Below are 20790 nucleotides of genomic sequence, written 5' to 3'. Positions count from 1 at the left end.
CTTTCATGGCTTTGAGCAATGTCTTATAAATAAAGGTTTAATAACGCAGCTGAAAGAAGAGGAAGAAGTAAAAACGAGAGCCGGTCCTAATTTATCTGGACTGTAATTACTGACGAGCAGGCGTTAGGCGACGAGGGACGAAGGTGGCCGGCAACATGCGCATTCTCTTCTTGCCGAAGCCCACTGGTGTCCTCACTTGTCCTCTGTCCAAAACAAAGTCCCAGCCTAATGAAGCTCTCCTGGTGAGTCGAGGCTTGAATCCCCAGAAGCAGCAGTGTGGGGGAGCCAACCTCATGGCTTAATGACAACCTGCTTGAAGGAGCTTGAAAGAGCTCTGAAGAAGAGGGGAAAGCCAGCTGAAATGTAATCATTAAAATCACCCCACATGAAAATGAGGCAGACCCATCTCTTTCACAGCCAGCCACCTTATCAGATATTTCCAACGCTGGGCTATTCTCTTTATATGAGACCTTTAATGTATCTGCTGGCGCTGCAGCTCCCTGATCTCGATGGTTAGATACACCTTGGTTCAATTTGTCCCATGGCCCAACGAGGAAAACACAATGGAGGTTTCACTGGAAATGATATCTTTTATTGAAGAGTGCCGGAGTGCATTGAAATATTAATTTCATAAAAAATTTACACAGTGGTCTGTGTACATGGTCTATTTTAATTCTGTGGTGCATCACTCATTCCACTCTAGTGAGTGGAAATAGGGCAGTTGTGCCACTGGAGGCAGTGATTGACTCCTCCTTTTGTCTAAACAGATCACTTCATGTCCACTCAAATTGAACAATATCATCCATTAGAGGAATCTGTTTATACAACCTTTCATAGAATGAGTTTGTTTGCATAAATGTGCTCGCAGTAATTTGCCCAAGTCTGATGTCATAATGTTAATGGATTTTGCTAATCTTTTCATGTAAGTGATAATACACACATCAAGGTTGTTTTGTAAAGTGTTGTGCCGTTTTTTTCCGTTTCGCAGTCTGTCCGAGCGGCAGGTACGGGAGAGCGTGCGGTGAGATCTGCCTCTGCACCAACAACGGCACCTGCAACCCCATTGATGGCTCCTGCCAATGTTTCCCGGGCTGGATAGGAGAGGATTGCTCTCAGGGTATGGCTTCTCTCCTTCATCCTGCATGTAATTTGCTCATTTTCCAATATTTCCCCCCCTCTCATTGTCTGTCTCCACTCCTGATTTCTCTCTCACTTTTACCTTCATACACATTAATCATTTTCATGACCTGACACACTCCAAGAACTACCCTCAAACCCAGCTGATGTAAAACACATAGCTTGCTTAAATGATTGTTGTAATACATTATGCTCTTTGATTTACAGCACTGTAGGCCAAAGATCATTAACAGAACTTCCAGCCTCCATGCCAAGGGAAATTGATGTGTGTTTTTTTTAATTGCATTAACTACTTAAAGTAAAAATAACTTATGATCAAATAGATAATCCTCGATAGATATTCACCCTGACACCCATGTTTGCTTGTGGAATACAAAACATGGACTTGTGGAGGGTGATGATCACACTGGGTTTTCTGCAGCGAAGTACACAGTGTATTATAATGCATAAATGTGTAGAGAATGTCTAGACATTTGCTCTAACATATGTGCTTCATGCATGCGTGTCTAGGAGTTTGTATGGGAGAGTGTGTGACCATGAGCTTGACTGTGTCTCTGGCGTCTGCAGCCTGTCCCTCTGGGCACTGGGGCCCTGATTGTCTCAACTCGTGTAACTGTCACAACGGAGCCCAGTGCAGTGCCTATGATGGGGAGTGCAGGTGCAGCCCCGGCTGGACCGGTCTCTACTGCACACAGCGTGAGTCTCTCCCATCCAGTTAACAGACACACAGTGTCATCTACTGGTAATCCAATAGAACTGCAGTAGATGACGAGAGAGGAAACAATACATCTATTTCAGACGACTGAATCACAAGACGATATTAAGTTTTCATTTGTTGTTTTTTTTTTTTAGAGAGAGCAACATCAATACAATACTAATGGTCACTTCATTAATTTGCTCATAACACATTCCAGTCGTTTATCCAGAACTAGTGCAAATCATCAGCATCCATCCGCTAATTTGAATTCCATTATCTATAACCTCAAGGGTTTATCCAGTATTGTTTGTAGAGTTGTTGTCGTGTATGGAAATTGCATTTGTTTCAGCTGTTTTCCTCTTTTTCCTCACATAGATTCTTACTATTTCCAGTTGTCCTCTTCTTTATATCCACCTCTAGGTTATGTTAACAGCATAACTGCATTTTCTGCTGAAGCAGGAAATCTTTCATTTTCCATTCATTCACATTGTCCCTTATTGAGTATGCAGCAGAGACATTGAATTGTATTGATTTTCCTGTTCCCTCGGAATATGACCTTGACTCTTTAGGTTGTCTTCCCGTCTCTTTGTTTTCTCCGCCCCTCCCGCCACAACATTTTATACATGTCCGTTCTAGGCTGTCCTTCAGGATTCTATGGCAGGGACTGCTCCGAGGTCTGCCGCTGTCAAAACGGCGCCGACTGTGATCACATGTCCGGCCAGTGCGCTTGCCGAACCGGCTTCACCGGGATGAGCTGTGAGCAGAGTTGAGTGGGCCCGGCACATTTTAACTCTGAGCAAAATTACACCCTGTGGATGAGTGTGGTTATGGATGTGTGTTCTCTAAACACTTTGGCTCCCACTCTGTAAGTGCTTTAATTTTGATGGGTGTAGTAATGTGCCTCTCTGTCATGCAGAGTGTCCTGCTGGTACATTTGGATATGGTTGCCAGCAGCTGTGTGAGTGCCTGAACAATGCTACCTGTGACTATGTGACTGGAACATGCTACTGCAGCCCTGGATATAAAGGCATCCGTTGTGATCAAGGTGAGAGGTGACTGAGCTGGTGGAGGCTTTGTGGTGTGTTATCGCTTAAACGCAGATGTGTACACGTTGTTTAATCAACCCGCTTTCTGTGTTTTCTCTGTAGCAGCTCTGATGATGGAGGAGCTAAACCCGTACACTAAGATTAGTCCGGCGCGAGGGTCGGAGCGCCAGTCCGCAGGGGCTGTCATGGGCATCATCTTTCTCCTCCTCATCATCATGGCCATGCTAAGTCTGTTTGTGTGGTACAGGCAGAGGCAGCGGGACAAGGGCCATGAGATCCAGCCCAGTGTGTCCTACACACAGGCCATGCACATCACCAACACTGACTATTCTCTGTCTGGTAAGATATTTTATGCTCCAAGCATTTGGTGACAGTGACTAAATAACTGTGCATTTATCCATCAGTTACAGTACAATAACACTGAAATGTTAGCTAATTCAAAGTTGCATCGTATTACAACAATTGTATAACTTTAAGATGAAGAATAGGGTTGTTTTATTACATATAGAATTGAAAACAAGCAGGTTGGATAGACTGTATGGAAAAAATATGGGCCCCATCAGTCCAACCTCAATGCATCAAAAGTGAGCACACATGTATCCACTGCAGTAAAATTGATTCCACATCTAATTCCCAGTTAAGACTAACTGCATGAGCAATGTGATAAAGCACCTGTGAACACTCCTGCTTTCTCAGTTTTAGCCTGGGTTGTATCTCAAGCTGTAACAAACAACATAGTAAAGGCTTCACTTACTTTTGTTGCTTCTTAAAGACGGACCTTTCATTATTGTGTAACCATTCGTCAAATGTTCCTATTTTTAATTGGACTCATTCTTCCACAGCTTCGGCTACAATAAGTGAAAAGACAACATTTTCATGTTCTAAGCTTTGCTGTATTCTGAAGATATATGTAGCTTTGCCTCAGTTTGATTTATTGTAGGTAAACATAAATCTACACGCATGACAACAGCGGATAAAAATATCGCAAGCACAATGCATCCATTTAGCTTTTAAACCTCACGCCTCGTAAACCCTCAGAGTGTGGCAGCACCGTTGCGATGAGGACCAGCGCTCCTGAGATCAGTCAGAGCCAGAACAGCAGCAGCAGCACCGGCCAGTGTTTCTCCAACCCCAGCTACCACACTGTGGCCCAGTGTAATGTTGTCTCAACCATTTCCAGCAACCTGGATGGCACTCTGACCCTCAAAGTACGACCATTCTCCATGTGTGCTCAAACAAAAATTTAATTTCCCAGTAACAAACAGCAGTGCAAAAGCAACAGCATATCGTGTTCTTCCTTTTCACAGTCAGGCACCCTGAAGAGCAGAAATGGCTCTGAGTGGAGAGCTTACTGCAACCTCAATGACCTAGGTCAGTCCTCCCCTTTCTTATCGTGTAACACCGCATGCATCCGGAATTTGGGCTTTCCACAATCTTCGATTCAAGGGCAAAGAAGCACGTGTCATTAGTGCAGACCTTTTATTGGCACTGGCCTGCCGTGAATGAAGATGAACCAGGGGTCTCTTGTTAGACATAACCTTTGCTCTGATTTTGATATGATATGCGGGTGGGACAGAGAAAGCAGTGGTGTGAAGATGAATAGGGGTCACTGCGAGCTCATTAGTCCTCTTTCACTTCCACTGGTGGCACATTTTTCTATGATGGCTTACATTAGGTCAAACACTGCACTCTTAGGCTGTGAATTATAGAAAATTAAATGTGGGAATTTTTAAGCAGCACTTTAGCATTCCATGAGTTGCTTATAGCACACGACTATACTGTAGATTTAATCACATTGGAAGTGTTTATTTTGTGTTGCTGTTAAAATGTGAAATAAGATATTAGCTGTGGGCAACCATTAGATGGAAACACAGTCGTAGCAATAGAAATTAGTGTCTTCATACTGTAGCAGAAATTATAATTGGCAAAAAAAAAACACTGTAGTTTATTAAGCAGCCACAAAATACTGTTATATTTGCTTACAGCCTCATTGTAGCAAGTTAGAAATGGGGAGTAAAGGTTGTTCAAGAGTTGCCAAGATTATGCATTAAATATATAAATCATGTTCACAGTCTGTTGGTTTGTGGTGGTGCAAGCTGCAAACTGAAAGAGACTGGAAATACTTTACGAAAATTATGCTTGATTACGGCCTCTTACTGAGAAACATCCTATGAATCCCTTAAATCAAATAAGATTTATGCCAAGTTGATTCTGATTCCCGAGTAGATTTATCACAGGGCTTGTCTTCTCTTTGATATGTTGTTGCTGAGCAAATATCACATTTTGACCACAGCTGATGTAAACTTGTCAGCCCAGGGGAAATGTGAGAGCCAGCAACAGGCTCATAGTAACCCCCAAAAAGCAACAACATACGTAGTACATTGTAGCTTAATGAGACACTACCTGTCAACCTCCACACAGCGGGAACGTGCATATGTGATGTCTGACTTTCATGTTTTGGCATTTGTTCCAGATGTTCAGCAGGGTGAGGCACAGACACAAAGAGGCACCAGAAAAGGTAAATTATTAATTATAGCAACAGTTTGTGTGTGTGTGGCATGTGTGTGTCTGCACGTGGAATCCTGTTCAGCTTCAAAAGCACCAAATGTTACCCCATCGTTTTATGTTTAACAGCCAAGGTATCAATTTCCGCAATTGGGCTCCACTCTCCCCTGAGACTGCTATTTCTTTGACCTAAAATCCCACATCCCTATATTCTGGGTGATTTATGTGAAAACTCACTGCGCTTTGGACAAGATCATGGTGGGCTGAGGTTTTATTCCAGCAGTAATTGCTCTCTATGGCTCAGTGCCTGATACGTCATTTTGTCTCCCACACTGCGCGGTCGGTGGTGAATGTGAGGGACCCAGGGGTGTGAAGAGTGGTCTAAGGGGGCTCTGCTGCGGTCTCTAATGAGCTCTCTTATCAGACTGATGAGACTGTTATGGATGAGATGAGGCTTCCACTCGCTCCCCTTTGTACTCTGATTACTACCGCCATTAGTCACCTGTCGGAGACAAAAGAAGTTCAGCTTCCTCGTGGCGTCGAGTTCTTGCGGCCGCACTAATATCTGTTTAAATTTAAACTGGTTTAATATCAGAGCCCAGTGTTAACGCCACCGTTGTACATCAGTGACAATCACTTCATCTTTGGTGATACTGAACATGTCCCTGTCTTGCCGCTGCTGCAGATTACATCAAAGGCTCCATGTGCAGCAACAGCTCCTGCTCCCTGAATAGTGAGAATCCATACGCCACCATTAGAGACCCACCAGGACTGGCTTGCAAGCACACAGAGAGCAGCTATGTGGAGATGAAATCCCCCTCCCACCGTGAAGTGCCCTTTGGAGGCACTGCCACCCTCCTGGGCAGTGCGAGCAGGAATGTCTATGATGTTGGTGAGTGCGTTGTTGCTCTGGTGTTTGGAGCTCAGCAGGGTCCTACAGTTTGTGGCCTCTCTGGTCAAGTCCCACGCTGCGAGCCTGTACAGACTTTGTAAGCCTTGATAAGAGGAAATGTGAGCTGCCTCTCTATTGCATGCACCTCTCCTTTCTCTTTCCCCCCCTCAGTCTGTGCTTGCTGCTCTTTAGCCTCCGTGTTTCTCATGCACCTCTCCCACTTTTTTCCCCCCTTTTCCTTCTTCCCTCAAACTACCACAGAGCCCACGGTGAGCGTCCTGCAGGGACCCAATGGAATGGCCACCGGCTTCTCCCAGAGCCCCTATGACCTTCCCCGCAGCAGCCACATCCCCAGCCACTATGACATACTGCCCATGCGTCACAGCCCCACACACACTCCCCCGCCACCCCCAGAAAGCCCCAGCTCCCTGCTCTAGAGGGCGCTCCGTCCGCCTGGCCCCGACAGCGTGCCGGCAACTTTCAGCCAACTTTCAACCGACGGCCCTCCCTTTGTCTCTGTGTGTGTTTGATTAGATACTGAGATGTTGAGATGGAGGGACAGCCGCAGCTCCTCTGGACACTGCTCTCACTCGCACTCTTTCTGTAGCCCCGAAGGAGGGAGGGGAGGAAAGAGTGTCTCACTCAACAGTGACCATTCACCCATTTTATTTTCTTATATAACTGATCACTCAAACTGCTGCCTGGCCTCTTAATGGACCTCCTCAAGTGGAATGTTATGGTTCCAAACAGTGCTTAGGGGCAGTATACTTGGATTGGGTGGACGGTTTATTTACAGGGAGAGAGCTATACTCACGCTCATTTTTAGCCCATGATATAGGTTCACTATTCAAGAGCAGTCAAGTGTTCGTAACATCCCCTAAACGGAGGTGATTTTCGCCACACGAAGGAGCCGTCATCATGTCAAAGCAGGCAAAGGTTTACGGCATCAGAGGTTGTGGATTTTCACTGTGTGCAGCAGCTGCAGATCACAGTACAGCCGACATGATCATCTGCGCAGGAAGTGAGGAGAAAGTAGAGAATACTCAAAACATGGAAACTGGGCCAAGTCAGAGAAAGCATGGATACATAGTAAAATATTGTAATGGTTCTTTATTCACTGTTATCCAGTAATGATCACACAGTTTATGCTAATGTGATCCCTGTCTGTAACTAAAGAGCTTCTTTAAGTTTTAGTGTTAATGAGGCCCAGTGTATCTGGACATGTATTCAGGTCACCCGTGTTCATGCATTTACTGCATTACTGAGAGTTACACACACATACAGTAAGTATAAAGTTTGGATTTTCCCCCACTCTAATGAAGTGATCTGATCTTGTGTTGTTTTCTATGTAAAAGATTTTTTTTTCTTTTCTTGCAAATGTCTTACTTTACATTTTTAAAATATTGGGTGTTAAGAAGGGATTGCTTTGACCTTTTATGTTTTGTATTTATAAAGCTAATTGCTTTATTATTTATTAATTTATATTAGTGATGGTGTTTTTTTAATCAGTGTGACTAGAATTTAAAAAAAAGATGAGCATGATCAGATAATGGATACCCACTGTTGTAGATAACACACAATTTATCTTCTTGTGAGATTATCAGTGTCATTTTGTGAACTGTTTTTGAAGTCACTTAAAATGTTCTCTCTCTCTCTCTCTCTCTCTCTGTCAAATTGTAAATTGAAAATAAGATTTCATCAGACCAATTTAAGACCCACAAATATCCTGTGCAGTATTTACAAAGGGAACCATATGTATAAAGTCCATTTATAAAATATTTTATGTTTGTATCAGGCTAATTAACTTCTTTATTTATTGAACTGAATTTATTCATTCACTATGTGAATTCCATTTCACCCTCTGTAGAAGCAATAACATGTTGACAATCGATGCACAGACAGCGTTTCATTAGTGCTGGACATTATGCCATCTTTGACCAGTTTGGTGACAGTGGATCATACTTTATGTGAATTTATCCTCTGAGGAAGGTTTTTCTAGTTGCTGTCATATCAAAGCTGGTTGTTGTTTTGGTACATAAGTTTCAGATTAAACACCTATTCTGCCATCCGAAACCTGTTTCACTCAAGTTAATACCCCGAGAAGATGAATGGAAGTAGAGAAGGACTCCAGTCAAACAAACAAGAAATATTATTTGGTTACTTAGTACTTCTAATTTCTAATTTGCTTCTGTTTGTTTTAAGTGTCCAGAGTCTCTAGGTGAGGAAATGAACGACCACGCATAATTCTCTGAACAAAAACTTCAAAATTCACAAATCGAGACATCTTGTCAAATTGTTCTCATGTTAAATGTGTAATTTGCTAAGTAAGTACAGGGGGGACAACATGATATGCACTGTGCCTGCAATACAGTTCTGTACAGCTTGTGACTTTATCTGCTAGATTAGATTTAGACCACTAATGCTACACATGAGTGAGACTACTGCATTAAAAGTCCAGATTTACAAGGTTAAATGTTGGGCAACCAGGACGTACTAATGAAAAGTGGAATACTGGAACAAGACACACGTGGACAAGGATCGAGAATACTGAATAGATGGAATGCTACAATAACAGCAGGCCCAAGGGAAAAAGGTTTTATGCACTGCATGTGGGCACTAGATAAGCAGAACATCCTCGCTGATTAAGAAGAAGTGGTCAGACATAGAAAGTGCCATTTCATTAGAGCAGTGGTAAAGAACTTGGTGATACCCCATCGCCAAGCATGACCGCTACAGCCACTGAGCCGAGGCTACAAATTGTGGCCAGAAGCTTGTAGCTCTTTTTCGCTATCCCCACTACCATTGTCCCCAAAGTCAATGATTTTGTTGGTGCAACTGCAGCAGTAATCCATGGAGAGACTTGGGTATAAGGTCAAGAATGCAGCATTCAGAGAGTGCCCTACACAGACAAGAAGGTTGGAAGCTAAGATCAAGAAAGCCCTCCGGCAAGGAATCCCAGAGGGACACTAAGTGAGGCTCTTGAGACTGCAGAACAAAGACACAGCTTACAGCCCAGCTTCTGGTCTAGCTAACTGCTAGACTGAAGAGATACACCAGGGAAGTGGAGGCTAATGAATGGTTTTTCTGCAAAGACTCAACTGGGGTGTTTTCCCAGCTGCAAGGGAACAGCAGCGCAAGGATAGAGGACTGAGGACACATGGTAGAAAACGGCATCACACAACGCTGATGCCAGAGTAACCTCCTGTAACAAGAAGCTGCCATAATCATAAAAGTTAGACATCGGACGTCATGGCAGCCTGGTGACTAAAGAAGCTAACAGAGGTCCATTATCACCTGGCAGTACAAAGCTGACGATGGGACTCACCCAGTCAGGCTACAACATGGTAGAACAATCCTGATCATGAAGGACATCTTAAAATTACTGACCAACACCCTGTCAGTCCACAACATGGAAGCTCTTCTCATGTTCGTAGCAGCTCAACTGTGTAGGTACATGAGTCGGCACAAGCAAAGCTCAGAAAGATATTGGAAACAACAGCAGAGGACTGGAGCACCAGCTACTGGTCGGTAGAGCAGTCACCTGAGACTGTAAGATTTTGTAGACCAACCTGAACACCACCTGGATTGACTACAAGAAAGCCTACGACTCAATGCCTCACAGATTGATACTAGATTGTTTGGCAGTATGCAGGGCACCGATCACCTTCATCAAGAACCCAATATGGCTGTCAAAAATAATGCTGGAAGACAACGCCAAGGTTGGCTTCCAGCACAAGTCACCATCAAATGTGGCAGTTAATATTAAAACCCACCACAGCAGTGATGTCACACTGTCCTGGGGTTCAAGTTGAGAAGTTAAACTGTTGGAGGTCAGCAAAGCCAAGATTTTTACAGTGTTAAGTTACCCTTTAATTTCCTTATGCACCGGCCTGCACAGATGTACTTTAAACAACACAGTTAGCTGATTTAATATACTGTGCACAATGTAAATATAAACTGATAAAACGCATGGATAACATATAGTTAAACCAAAATTATATTGTATTAAGCATTTAATATCCACCATATAATGTCTAGCCTGTGGCATTTATGCACAATGTCACATTATATGCATAGACCTGTGTCTCACACTCTGCACTAAAACATTTCACACCATTTATCACAGTGCGTTACAGGGTTGAAGTCTTTTCCGGGCACTAGTTTAACTGCTGGCTCAGTGGTGACTGCAGCCGATAGGCTAAGAAAAAGAAATCAAATAAAATCATGAAAGCATGCAACAGTAAAAAAAAAAAAAAAAAAGATGTGCTTTCAATGTAATGTTAAATCTAAACTACTCTGTGTCTTCTTAAGAGACATTGTGGAAGTGTGGCTAATTAGGTTTCTTATCATTAGTTTAATTATTAGAAGTGGGTGACGGTGCAGTGGGCCTGCTTGTCACTGTAGAGGAGTTCTAATTGCTCCTCAGCAGTAAGGAGCAGACTTCCTGAACTCCACAGCTGATGGACAGACCATCGAGCTGACAGTCAACCAGCCCGGAGTGATGCGCCACTGAAAGGAAATGCAGCCAATGGGTCAAGGAGCTAATGGACCGAATACAAGCGGGTACTTTAGAGGGAGCTTGGAGGAAAGAGAAGCAAAGCAAGACGAGGTCACGTCGCAGCGAGGTGAGCACTCAAGAGATTTTATAGCTTGTTGGTATCGTCTCAACACAGAAATAAGTTATGTTACTTTCTCACAGCTCAGACAGGGCAGAGAGTCAAAGGCACCAACAAAACCGAGACCTCAGTTAACTTTGACATCAGATTGAAAACTGGGACAGTGCTGAACAGAGGAAAGTTCTGCGTGTGTGAAAATCGAATGAATCGTAGCTCTCTGTAAAGGTGCTGAAACTACTGCTTTTGCTCAGGAGAAGCTATTGTCACTGCTGATGGGGAGCTTGTGGAGGGAATCTGGATGTCACAATCCCCCTTTGTTCATATGTGTTCTACTAATATTTAAGCCTCCTTTTAGTATAAACGCTGTGCGACTGGTGTGTTTCTACTCTAGTTGACTGGTTGTGATGGGAGGAGCAACACACCTGTGTATAGTGTGACTCCTGCTGAGAGCGCATGGAGGATCTTCATCAGCAGTATATTTAGGTTACCAGCTGGCAGCAGGCTGCGATTCGTCGCAGCTCCTAGCAGAGTATTCTCAGTCTCTCAGTTCATTTAGTTTTCTGCTCCTTCTGATGTACATCGAGAGTGATCACTTTGTTTGCACTAAGTTTGTGAATTCTCCACTTAAAGGTCTGTATTTGTCTTCTCCTGGGTCTCCGAGTCTCGATCTAGGTCCTTCCGTCATGTGACAGGATTAAATATCAATGTAAAATGTGTAATCAAATATACTGTCTAAACTTGTATATCTTAGCTGTGCTCTAACGATTTCTAAATTTTCAATTACACATCCACATCTGTCCACAGCTGTACGCCATCATTTCTAATTTAGCAGTGTCAGCTGTCTCAAAGGAGGCCATTTGTTCTCCTTTCAAACACATTTACAGTTTACATTAAGTATAAATTAGGAAGAGAATGCATTATTTCTCCTTTGTTCTTGTATAATCAAATGTGAGGTGTTAAATAATTTGCCATTTAAATACATTACACTAATGAACACTAATCGATGTAAAAGGTAAGTTTTGTGATGTAACAATGCAATATGAATAGTAAATATTCAGGTAAAAAGTAAAAGAAAAAAAGAAAGCAAATATTCAAACAGGAGAAGTTAAAAGGCCAAAAACAAACAAACAAACAAACAAAAAACTTAGAAGGCAAGAAAAGTCATGTCAATTAATGCAGCACATATCATTAGAGATACATTCACATTTTTCCAGGCTATAAATATGACCATGATGTACTCACACTGCCACCATTATTCTTATTAAAACTAAGATTCCTCTTGATTTCTCTTTTAGGTCTCATATTATGTGCTTTAAAATGCATCATACCATCACTTTTTAAGCCACTTTGGTAATGCATCTCTTTGCAACCACAATTATAGTGCTCAATAACCTGAATAAGTCTTTCAAATCCAAATGCTTATTGTAACAAGTATTTAGTATTTACAGTAATACCTGAATGTACATCAACATTGTTACAATACTTCTTGTTCATTGTGTACCTGAAGAGATTCTTCCTTATGTGATTTATTATTTTTAAAGTGATGGCTTGCCAGATTCAGATTCCTAAATTTGTATAAAAATGCACCCACAGCTTTTGTTGAAGTTAATAGGAGGTTTCAACAGACTGAGTTTAGACAATTAAAGATGATATCTTTCAAAGTTATTGTATTTTGTTCTTATTATCCCTCCACCACAGCTCAACATTGAAGCACTGTCATGGAAAAGAAAACAAAGAGGGAAATTTGTACTCTTTGGAAGAAAAAACTTCCAAAGATTCTCATTTGATTTGTCTGAAACAGTCTGCTGAACCCTCATATAAGCTTCATCTGAAGTAGACAGAAAATAGAAATATATTTTTGTACAGAATGAAGACTGGATTTTGTGCCCCCTCACTTCTATTGCAATCACATTTGATTAGATCTCTTGAGCGCCAGTATGGACATGAGGGATTACAGTAACCCATAAGTCAGTCACCAACATGTTAGTCCCATGTGATGAAAATCCATTTTTATTGTGTTTTGTGGTTGATATAAACTTGGAGATGTAAAATGAAAGTTGTTAAGATATGAAGATGTTTTCCTCTGTCATTCATCTGGCCTCTCCACAGCTAGATAGCCTCCCAGCTTTACAAGCCTCCACCACCAGCTTTGTTTACTTTCTGGAGGTGCGCTAACTCTAAAATGCCTCAACCACTAGTAAATCATATCAAATGTTCTGCTTTTGGCTGCAAGAGTGAACACAAGAGTCTTCATGCACTCTCAGCATTGGAGGAGCTGAAAACCCAGTGGACAGTAGACCTTTTTGATGGCAATGTCCCCACAACATTTATTTATTTATTTATTCTAAACTCCGTGTTCATCCATTAGCTTTGATTGTATGTCCACAGGTCAGAGCTCTGTGAAAATTGTAATGCTGAGAGACAATCAGAAATGGTGGAAACGTTTTGAAACCAGTAAACAAAGACTGGATATGGGCTCATTAGTTTTTAGGTCTCCTGTAGTGCTTCAGCTTGAGCTGGTGTTTACATGTCTTCACTTCTCTCCTTGTCTCTGTGCTCATACATGCTGCATTTTAATTAAATCAAGTTCACAATAACACTGTTCTCATTTACATACTTTTCTGTACCTGCTGACAACGGAACAAGTATTAAAAAGTGACGTAAATGCCGTCCATTAAGACTACATGTTAACCAGCAGTTGCTTCATAGCAATTTTCAAGCTGTAGTGCAAAACTATTGATTTTACAACCGTCTGACAAACTTAATGTACGCCTGAGTAAAACAACAGCTGTAAACTGAAATAGCTGAAACTGCCTGTTTCAAAGCACGCTTAAATTTGTCAATTTTTTCCCCCTAGGTTGTAGTATGTTGATAAATATTTTACATTTTGAGAGGTCATTCAACACTTTGAAATTAGAAATCACAGAGTTGACCTTTTTTAAAATGACATTTCATTGAATGTTTGTTGATGTAGGAGTAAGTGTATCTCTGTCTCCTGTTTTCAGCTTTTTGTATGGAGCTAAGCTAAGCTGTCTGCCAGCAGTAAAAACAAACAAAAAAAACAATGTTTCCCAAGATGTCAACGTCTTTTGTGAAGGACTTTGTCTCTTTTCAACATTGTTAAATGAGTGCGATTAATCTACAGCCAGACCAATACACTAGTTCGATGACGTTAGTGTCCAATATTGACTTTTCATAGATGGACTGATATCAGCGTATATGTTGTCTGACTTTCCACAGAACACAATGCAGGAAAGGATACTTGGAATAATTTAGAAATGGTACCACCACATAGTTTGTCTCTTGCACTTTCTGCAGCACATGTAGCAGAGTATGTATCACAGCTGAGCAGATGGTGCTGGGCAGTCAAGTTGTGTCTTCATGGTAATTTGCTAATTAGTTTGAAATACATTGGTGGAAAGTTAATTAACATCTTCAATGAACTAAACCGTTAAAATAACTCTAACATACAGCATGTCGACATCAATACTGAAATTCTTAACTCCCTATAAATTAGTATTGGTCGTAAAATCCAACATCGGTGCACTTTGGGAGAACCCATTAAACTAGTCGAGCTTGCCTCTGGTGCAGCCAACTGTGGGGCCGGAAAAGGGAGGAAGAAGTATTTTGACTGCTTCTGATTTACATTTAAAAGTCTAACATGTCCTTCATAAAACACTGCTCAACACCTGAGAGGAGACTACAGACAGACAAATCCAGACATTTTAATCCAGGTAGCCAATCAAGATTCCAGATGTTTGCTCCTGAAACGACAGCAGTCAAAATCCACCTAATGCATAAAAATAAAGGACGGTTTCAGTTATGTAACAGCAGTTGTTTTGCATCAGCTCCAGTGATTTTACCTGAGTAGGTGAACCACACTTCTGTTGTTAGCTGAATGCAATGCTGATCTAAATCCCCTTCAGATGTTTTTGCGACAGAAAATTGACACTGATGTACCCTCTGTATGGCTATTACAGAAAATACTGCAGGATGTTTTTGGATTGTGGAACCTTTTAGCTGGAAAACTGATCTATAATGATGTCACTGTAGCTGAAAGAATTTATTTTCCTGCAAATGATCAATAAATCACTTCTCTATATTTCATAAGCTTCAGAAACCTTTAGTTATGTCGAAATTAAAACCAGTGTTTGTACAACAGCAACAACCAGCAGCCAGATGTAATTAACTCAGTAGAGCCATGCACATGCAGAAAGATGTTTTCTTTTGTTTTATTTGGTGGATTTATTTGAATTTGAGGTGAGGGAGGGAGGGATGAGGGGTGGGGGAGAGAGATGATGGAAGATGTGGGAGAGAGGGGTGAAAGAGGGTTAGGGATGGGGAGAGAGGGGAGAGAGGACGAAGGAAGGAGAAGAGGATGCATGAAGGCCTGGTCGAGGGTGGAGGAGATGGAGGAACGGTGATGGTGGAGGAAGACAAGGTGAGGACAAGAGGAGGGAGAAGGGAAGATGGGGGAGGCAGAAGGAAGGTGGGGAAAGAAGAGGAGACACAGTCCTGAACAAGAGACTTGTTCAGAAGAACCAGCCCCTTTCCTTTCTCTGCTTCTCTTTTTGCTCCTTCTCTTTCTTCTCCTTCTTGTCTTTCTTTTTTCTTTTCTTTCAGTTTTTTGATTTTTTTTTTTGTTTCTCCTCCTCTGTCAGCCTCTTGAAAAGTCTCCATCTTGACTTCTTGATCAGGAGATCTTGGAGCTCCTGGTTATCCAGCTCCAGGTCCTTCTTAAAAGCAGTGGAGGGAGGAAAGAATAAGTGTGTGATAGATGAATATTAGAAGATTCTTGAGACAAAATGAGAAGGAAAATAAGCAGCCACCCACAGCTTTAAACCTCCACACCTGCTACCTCAGCAGCCAAGAGCACAATAATTACACTCAAGGAGTCCACTGGCAACCCAACAAATGAGCATCTCTGCAGAATATCCAATGTAGATGAAAGTAACTGACCCAACAGAGGACTGATTGTGGATGATGTGTTCATATAGATTCAGGCTGATATTGTTGTCGTCTGTTGTCATATTTAGTTTGTTAACTTAATTCACAGGTTCTTGGCAAATGTGATGAAAGGAAACCGGCTCATTCCTTACAGGCATAATAAGTTTACAACTTTCACAGGTTTTATTAAATAATTCGGTTACATTCATGATATATAGGCAGAGCCAGCAATTCTGATCTAATGCAGTTTTTTTAGGGTTTTTTTTTTGGTCAAATTCAGTGAATATCTTGTTCAATCTATTAGCTATTTGTTCTGTGTGTGTGCTGAAACAAATTTTGGTTCATGCAAATTCCTATCTTTGTAAGTCTGAACAAACAAAGTGGCTCGGACACAGTGCTGTTCTACAATTCTACAGTTTCATTTAGCAGACACTTTTATCCAAAGCGATGTACATCTGAGAGCAGACACAACACAAGGCCAACACTGTTCCATCATGTTCGTCTGTGATTGTGTTCAAACAGTCATTGTTGAATTAATGACTGAACTGATAAATTAATTTAACTGTTTATGAAATAAATAAATATTAAATATTGTTGTTCTTCAGTTAAGCTGTCTCATTTTACCTGATCAGAGTGAGGCAAGTGCCAAAGCTTCTAGAATATTTTACTTGGCAGCATAGAAAGAGTTCATTTGCAAAAACAGATAACTCCATCTTCACAAACCTTCAGAAAACCCACTTTTCCATCGTCTGCCTGAGACAATATCAATCAAACTTAAGTTATCTCTGTTTTTGTCATGTCTTTCTACTGAGTCAAATCCAATTTCAGTTTGATATCATCTCAAGCAAACAACAAAAAAATAGGTTTTCTGAAAATCTACAAAAATTCAATGATCTGTTTTTGAAAATGAACTCTTCATTTGTTTTTTTTACATCACATTTTACAAACAGCCTCATAACTCATTCTGAGTTTTTGTTCTTTTTTTAAAAAAAGAAACTGAAGATCTCCCCTCATTTTGTGCTGTCGGCTTCCATGTTGTGCTCCTGACTGGACACACTCATTATATCTATTCCCTTTTGTTTCCAATCATGTCGCTAGCAACCTTTAGCAATTTAAAGGAACAGATTGCTGTTTTTGAAAATATGTTAATTCAATTTGTTAATTCAGTTGAATTAAGTTCATTATAAAGGTTTTTGTAAAGGTTTAAAGAAACAATATTGCCAAAGCATCAAAATACAATTTGTCTTAAATTTCATTTTTTTAAATGAGGTGTACGAAATAAAAATACATTTACATTAATAAATACAATAATTAAATATAGTATGAGTAGAATGTGTGTATTAACAGTTGTTGAAGAATGAACCATCTGAACAGTACTTTGAGCTTCAGATAAAGGACACACCGTGGGGACATTTGAGACTTTTAATAGTTTGCTTTAAAACGCAAAATGAGAACTCCAACATGATTTCAGTATTTTGTAAACAAAACTAAATACGTCTTTCCCTGGGTCCATATGTGTGCTGAAAATGGAATAACAGAACTTCTACAATGTATGAATTCAAAGCAGGACTGTCTGTAGACTGATTATTAAAATGTTGTAAAATATTGCTGAACCAAAGAAGAACTGCAGGGACTTTCCCTGCTGATGCAGGCCTTAGGCATAATCCTTTCTGCTGCAGTTTGCCTGTCAGCTATATCTTTTAGCCAAAGCTGTTCCTCACAGAAGCTGTCACAGGAAAGAGGGCATACGTCTACATGCTCTGACAGGCTGCACCTGGATGCTGACCACACTGCTGCCAGATAACCTGCCACTTTCACTTCAGCATCACATCGGCTGGCGAGAGCCAGGGTGGTATATTTATGTATGCTGAAGAAAAGCGAGGTGAACATGGAACATCAGAAATGACTGACACATGACCACCTCTGTTAAAGCTTGATTTTCCCAGTGAATTTCTGCCAGCAGGATCAGCACCAGACTAACAGTGCTTTCTGTTAAACATGTACCGTTTGACTGCACTCTGCCGTGGCTCAGTCCAAAGCACAGCTCAGCTGCAGATCTTTATTGTGGTCACGTCCTGCTACAGGAACTGCGAGGATCCATCAGACCCGAGCTGGATCTTTACTTAGCCATTCTTAATGCACAATCAGTATTCATCCCAGTCGGGCTGCTCATTTTCACTCCCTCTATGTCTATAGCTGCTCCCAAATTTAGATCAAAATGATATACGACACACATAACTCTGCACTATAACTAAATAAGTCGTTTAACAAAGTAGGGATGGAGCAGCAATTATATGGACAAATCCTCCAAAGAGTCTCAAGGACAAGCACTGAGCAGAGACAGAGGTAGTCAATACTTGTACAAGCTGCTGGTTCTGCTGTTGGCCACCAGGAGGCAGCCGGGAGGCCATGAGCGTGTGAAACCAGGCAAAAGTGAGTACAACGTTCAGTGGTAAGTACACAAGTTACTGTGCTAGAGACGCTCTACAAAGAATGTGTCCCAGTTACAATCACATGCTATCAAATAGCTAGGATTCTGCAGCGAACTGAATATTATCTTATTTAGATAGTGCTGGTGTCACGTGGTTCTATGGTGTAATGGTTAGCACTCTGGACTCTGAATCCAGCGATCCGAGTTCAAATCTCGGTAGGACCTACGTTTTTTTATTTATTTATTTTAAAAGTTCCAAGTGGCTCTTTTAGGTCTATGAATGCTGGATTTCCACATTTATTACAGCATTCTTTCAACAAATCATCATAAAGTCTGACTTATGTAAGGGTGTACTGAAGGCTCCAAATAAGTAATTTAAGTCTACTTTAAAGCTTCAAAGGCAGCACATCGATCTAAAATCTCTTCCTCAGGCAAGTATCAAATACAAAAAGGACTTTCTTGTAGAGGCAGTGATAAACTCACATCATAATCACTGTCAGGTCAGCAGGTAACTGAGCAAGATCTTTTTGACTGAAATGTGGCCTTTGAAAAGAAGGAAGGCCTTTAAAGCAAATTAAATTACTTATTTGGAGCCTTAAAGTGTGCAGACCTTTATCTGACCTGTAGTTGTACTCTTCTGTCTTAGAACGCTGGGTGTTGGGTGTACACACATTTGCTACCTCCTCTTTATCTTCTTGTTTAGCCACAGTAAAAACTTTTGGACAGTTTATTTTGATGGACTATAGTTTAAACTAATTTAGCAGCTTTTCCTTTCAAACACATTTGCATTTTACATTCACTATAGACTCCCATTAGAAAACGCATTCCTTTATTTTTAAGTTTCTATTCCAGTGTGATGTGTTGAATACTTCAGTGATAAGCTATACAGAATGTGTTGCATGTTTCCACTAATTTTTTTCACTGTTTGCATACAAATTTGCTGGAATTAGCAGATTTTTTCATGTAACCCTACAATGTGAAGTGTAAATGTTCAGTAAAAAGTTAGAAAAGTTGAGCCTCTTCATTCTCTACCATACAGTCACTATTGCAGAGCATTTCATTTAGACCAGATCCTCACGTCCCTCTCTTTCTTTTATCTTTGCAGCAGTAAAAACTATAGGACCCTGAAAGTTTATTTTAATGGGCACTAGCTTAAAAGTGTTCTAAAGTGCAGACTGTAGTTATATGCATTTCATAACTAATTTTATGGATGACGGAAAAACAATTCACTCTTGAAAAACGCGCATAAGCATCAAAAAGCTGGGCAAACTAGTGCAGCTTGCATGACAAGCTGATGATGCTCAACTGCTAAGCCTATGAGCATTGCAATATTTTCTCATATATTTTTGTGGCAGATTTTTAGCCACCTAATAAAAGAAAACTGTTTGCACTGAGGAGCTGCAAGGTGGTTAGAATTGTTGCCTCGCAGCAAGAAGGTCGCCGGTTCACATCCCGGTGAGGACATTGGGATCTTGAGTTTGCATGTTCTCCCCGTGCAGCGAGTGTTCTCACTGGATTCCTCCCACACAGTCCAAAAACATGTTGAGGTTAACTGGTGATTCTAAATTGTCCGTAGATGTGAATGTGAGTGTGCTTGGTTGTCTGTCTCTAAGTGTAGCCCTGTGATAGACTGGTGACCTGTCCAGGTGACCCTGCCTTTGCCCTAAGTCAGCTGGGATAGACTCCAGCCCTCTAGTGAGGATTAAGCGGTGTGTAGATGTTCTTGATGATGTAATAAACAATAGGCTTAACTGTCCCTATTATAGGAGAATTTCATGCAGACTTTTCAGCAAGAATATTAATAAAACTCACTGTAGGATTCACAATGTCTTTAATGACAGGCTGACATATTTACATAAGACAGATCAAATTAAATCTTCAAACTTTTGGCTGGATTTTACAGCTCAGCAATAACCCCCAACACAAATATTGTATTTTTTCCACTGAAGCTCCTCTTGATGTGAGTGAAGGCACAAAATGTTGGTCCAGTAAAAACAACTTGATGCTTTGTCTGATTTTCCTACAGTTTGTTGGTGAAGTAATGGTAATAATAGTGTCCACATTGCCTTGTTTAATTTCTTTATTCGTTCAGCAATTAATAGTCTATCTTCCAGAAACATCTCAGTGGTGTGCAGGTTGTTGCCACAGGTGCCCTGTTTCCTCCTTTTCATAGCAGCCGTATTGCAGTTACTGTCATCTTTAGATCCTCCTTGTGATTTTATGGAGCGTAACACCTACAGACGTTTACTGATCTGTTTTTGATCTGAAGCTCCTGAGCTCATACTGAGCAATCCACTCAGATCAAAACATGTCATGTGATGTCAGTGCTGCAGATTAATGTTACTGCAGAGGCAGTATGACTCCACTGTCTCATCTTTTAGACATCAAGAAGTATATAAGAAACATAGGAAGATCATGACTTCTTACTTGATGATGAGCCCACTAACATCAAATGAGATCTGTGGTTACGCAACAAAATAATTATTTTATCATTTTGAATAATAGAAGAGAAGGAGGCT

At 41.0% G+C, this 20790-nt stretch overlaps 1 protein-coding gene and 1 non-coding gene across 2 annotated transcripts in view; both read left to right on the top strand.

The window, feature by feature from the left end:
• The window catches only part of megf11 (multiple EGF-like-domains 11), a 49567-nt gene extending 42853 nt beyond the window's left edge, over positions 1 to 6714 (top strand). The window contains exons 15-24 of the mRNA XM_008276835.1: positions 989 to 1117; positions 1705 to 1833; positions 2471 to 2599; positions 2751 to 2879; positions 2983 to 3219; positions 3919 to 4088; positions 4188 to 4251; positions 5354 to 5397; positions 6064 to 6277; positions 6539 to 6714. Coding sequence (XP_008275057.1) covers positions 989 to 1117; positions 1705 to 1833; positions 2471 to 2599; positions 2751 to 2879; positions 2983 to 3219; positions 3919 to 4088; positions 4188 to 4251; positions 5354 to 5397; positions 6064 to 6277; positions 6539 to 6714 — 1421 coding nt within the window. The remainder of the gene's footprint in view (positions 1 to 988; positions 1118 to 1704; positions 1834 to 2470; positions 2600 to 2750; positions 2880 to 2982; positions 3220 to 3918; positions 4089 to 4187; positions 4252 to 5353; positions 5398 to 6063; positions 6278 to 6538) is intronic.
• Positions 6715 to 18424: 11710 nt separating this feature from the next.
• On the top strand, positions 18425 to 18496 carry trnaq-cug (transfer RNA glutamine (anticodon CUG)). Its single transcript has one exon. It is a non-coding gene; the product is annotated as a tRNA-Gln (tRNA).
• Positions 18497 to 20790: the final 2294 nt, after the last annotated feature.

This window comes from Stegastes partitus, unplaced genomic scaffold (genome assembly GCF_000690725.1).
Source record: "Stegastes partitus isolate 25-593 unplaced genomic scaffold, Stegastes_partitus-1.0.2 Scaffold81, whole genome shotgun sequence".
In the NCBI taxonomy this organism is placed as follows: Eukaryota; Metazoa; Chordata; class Actinopteri; family Pomacentridae; genus Stegastes; species Stegastes partitus.
The sequence above is the reverse complement of the archived record's forward strand: the minus strand, read 5'-3'. Positions and strand labels throughout refer to the sequence as shown.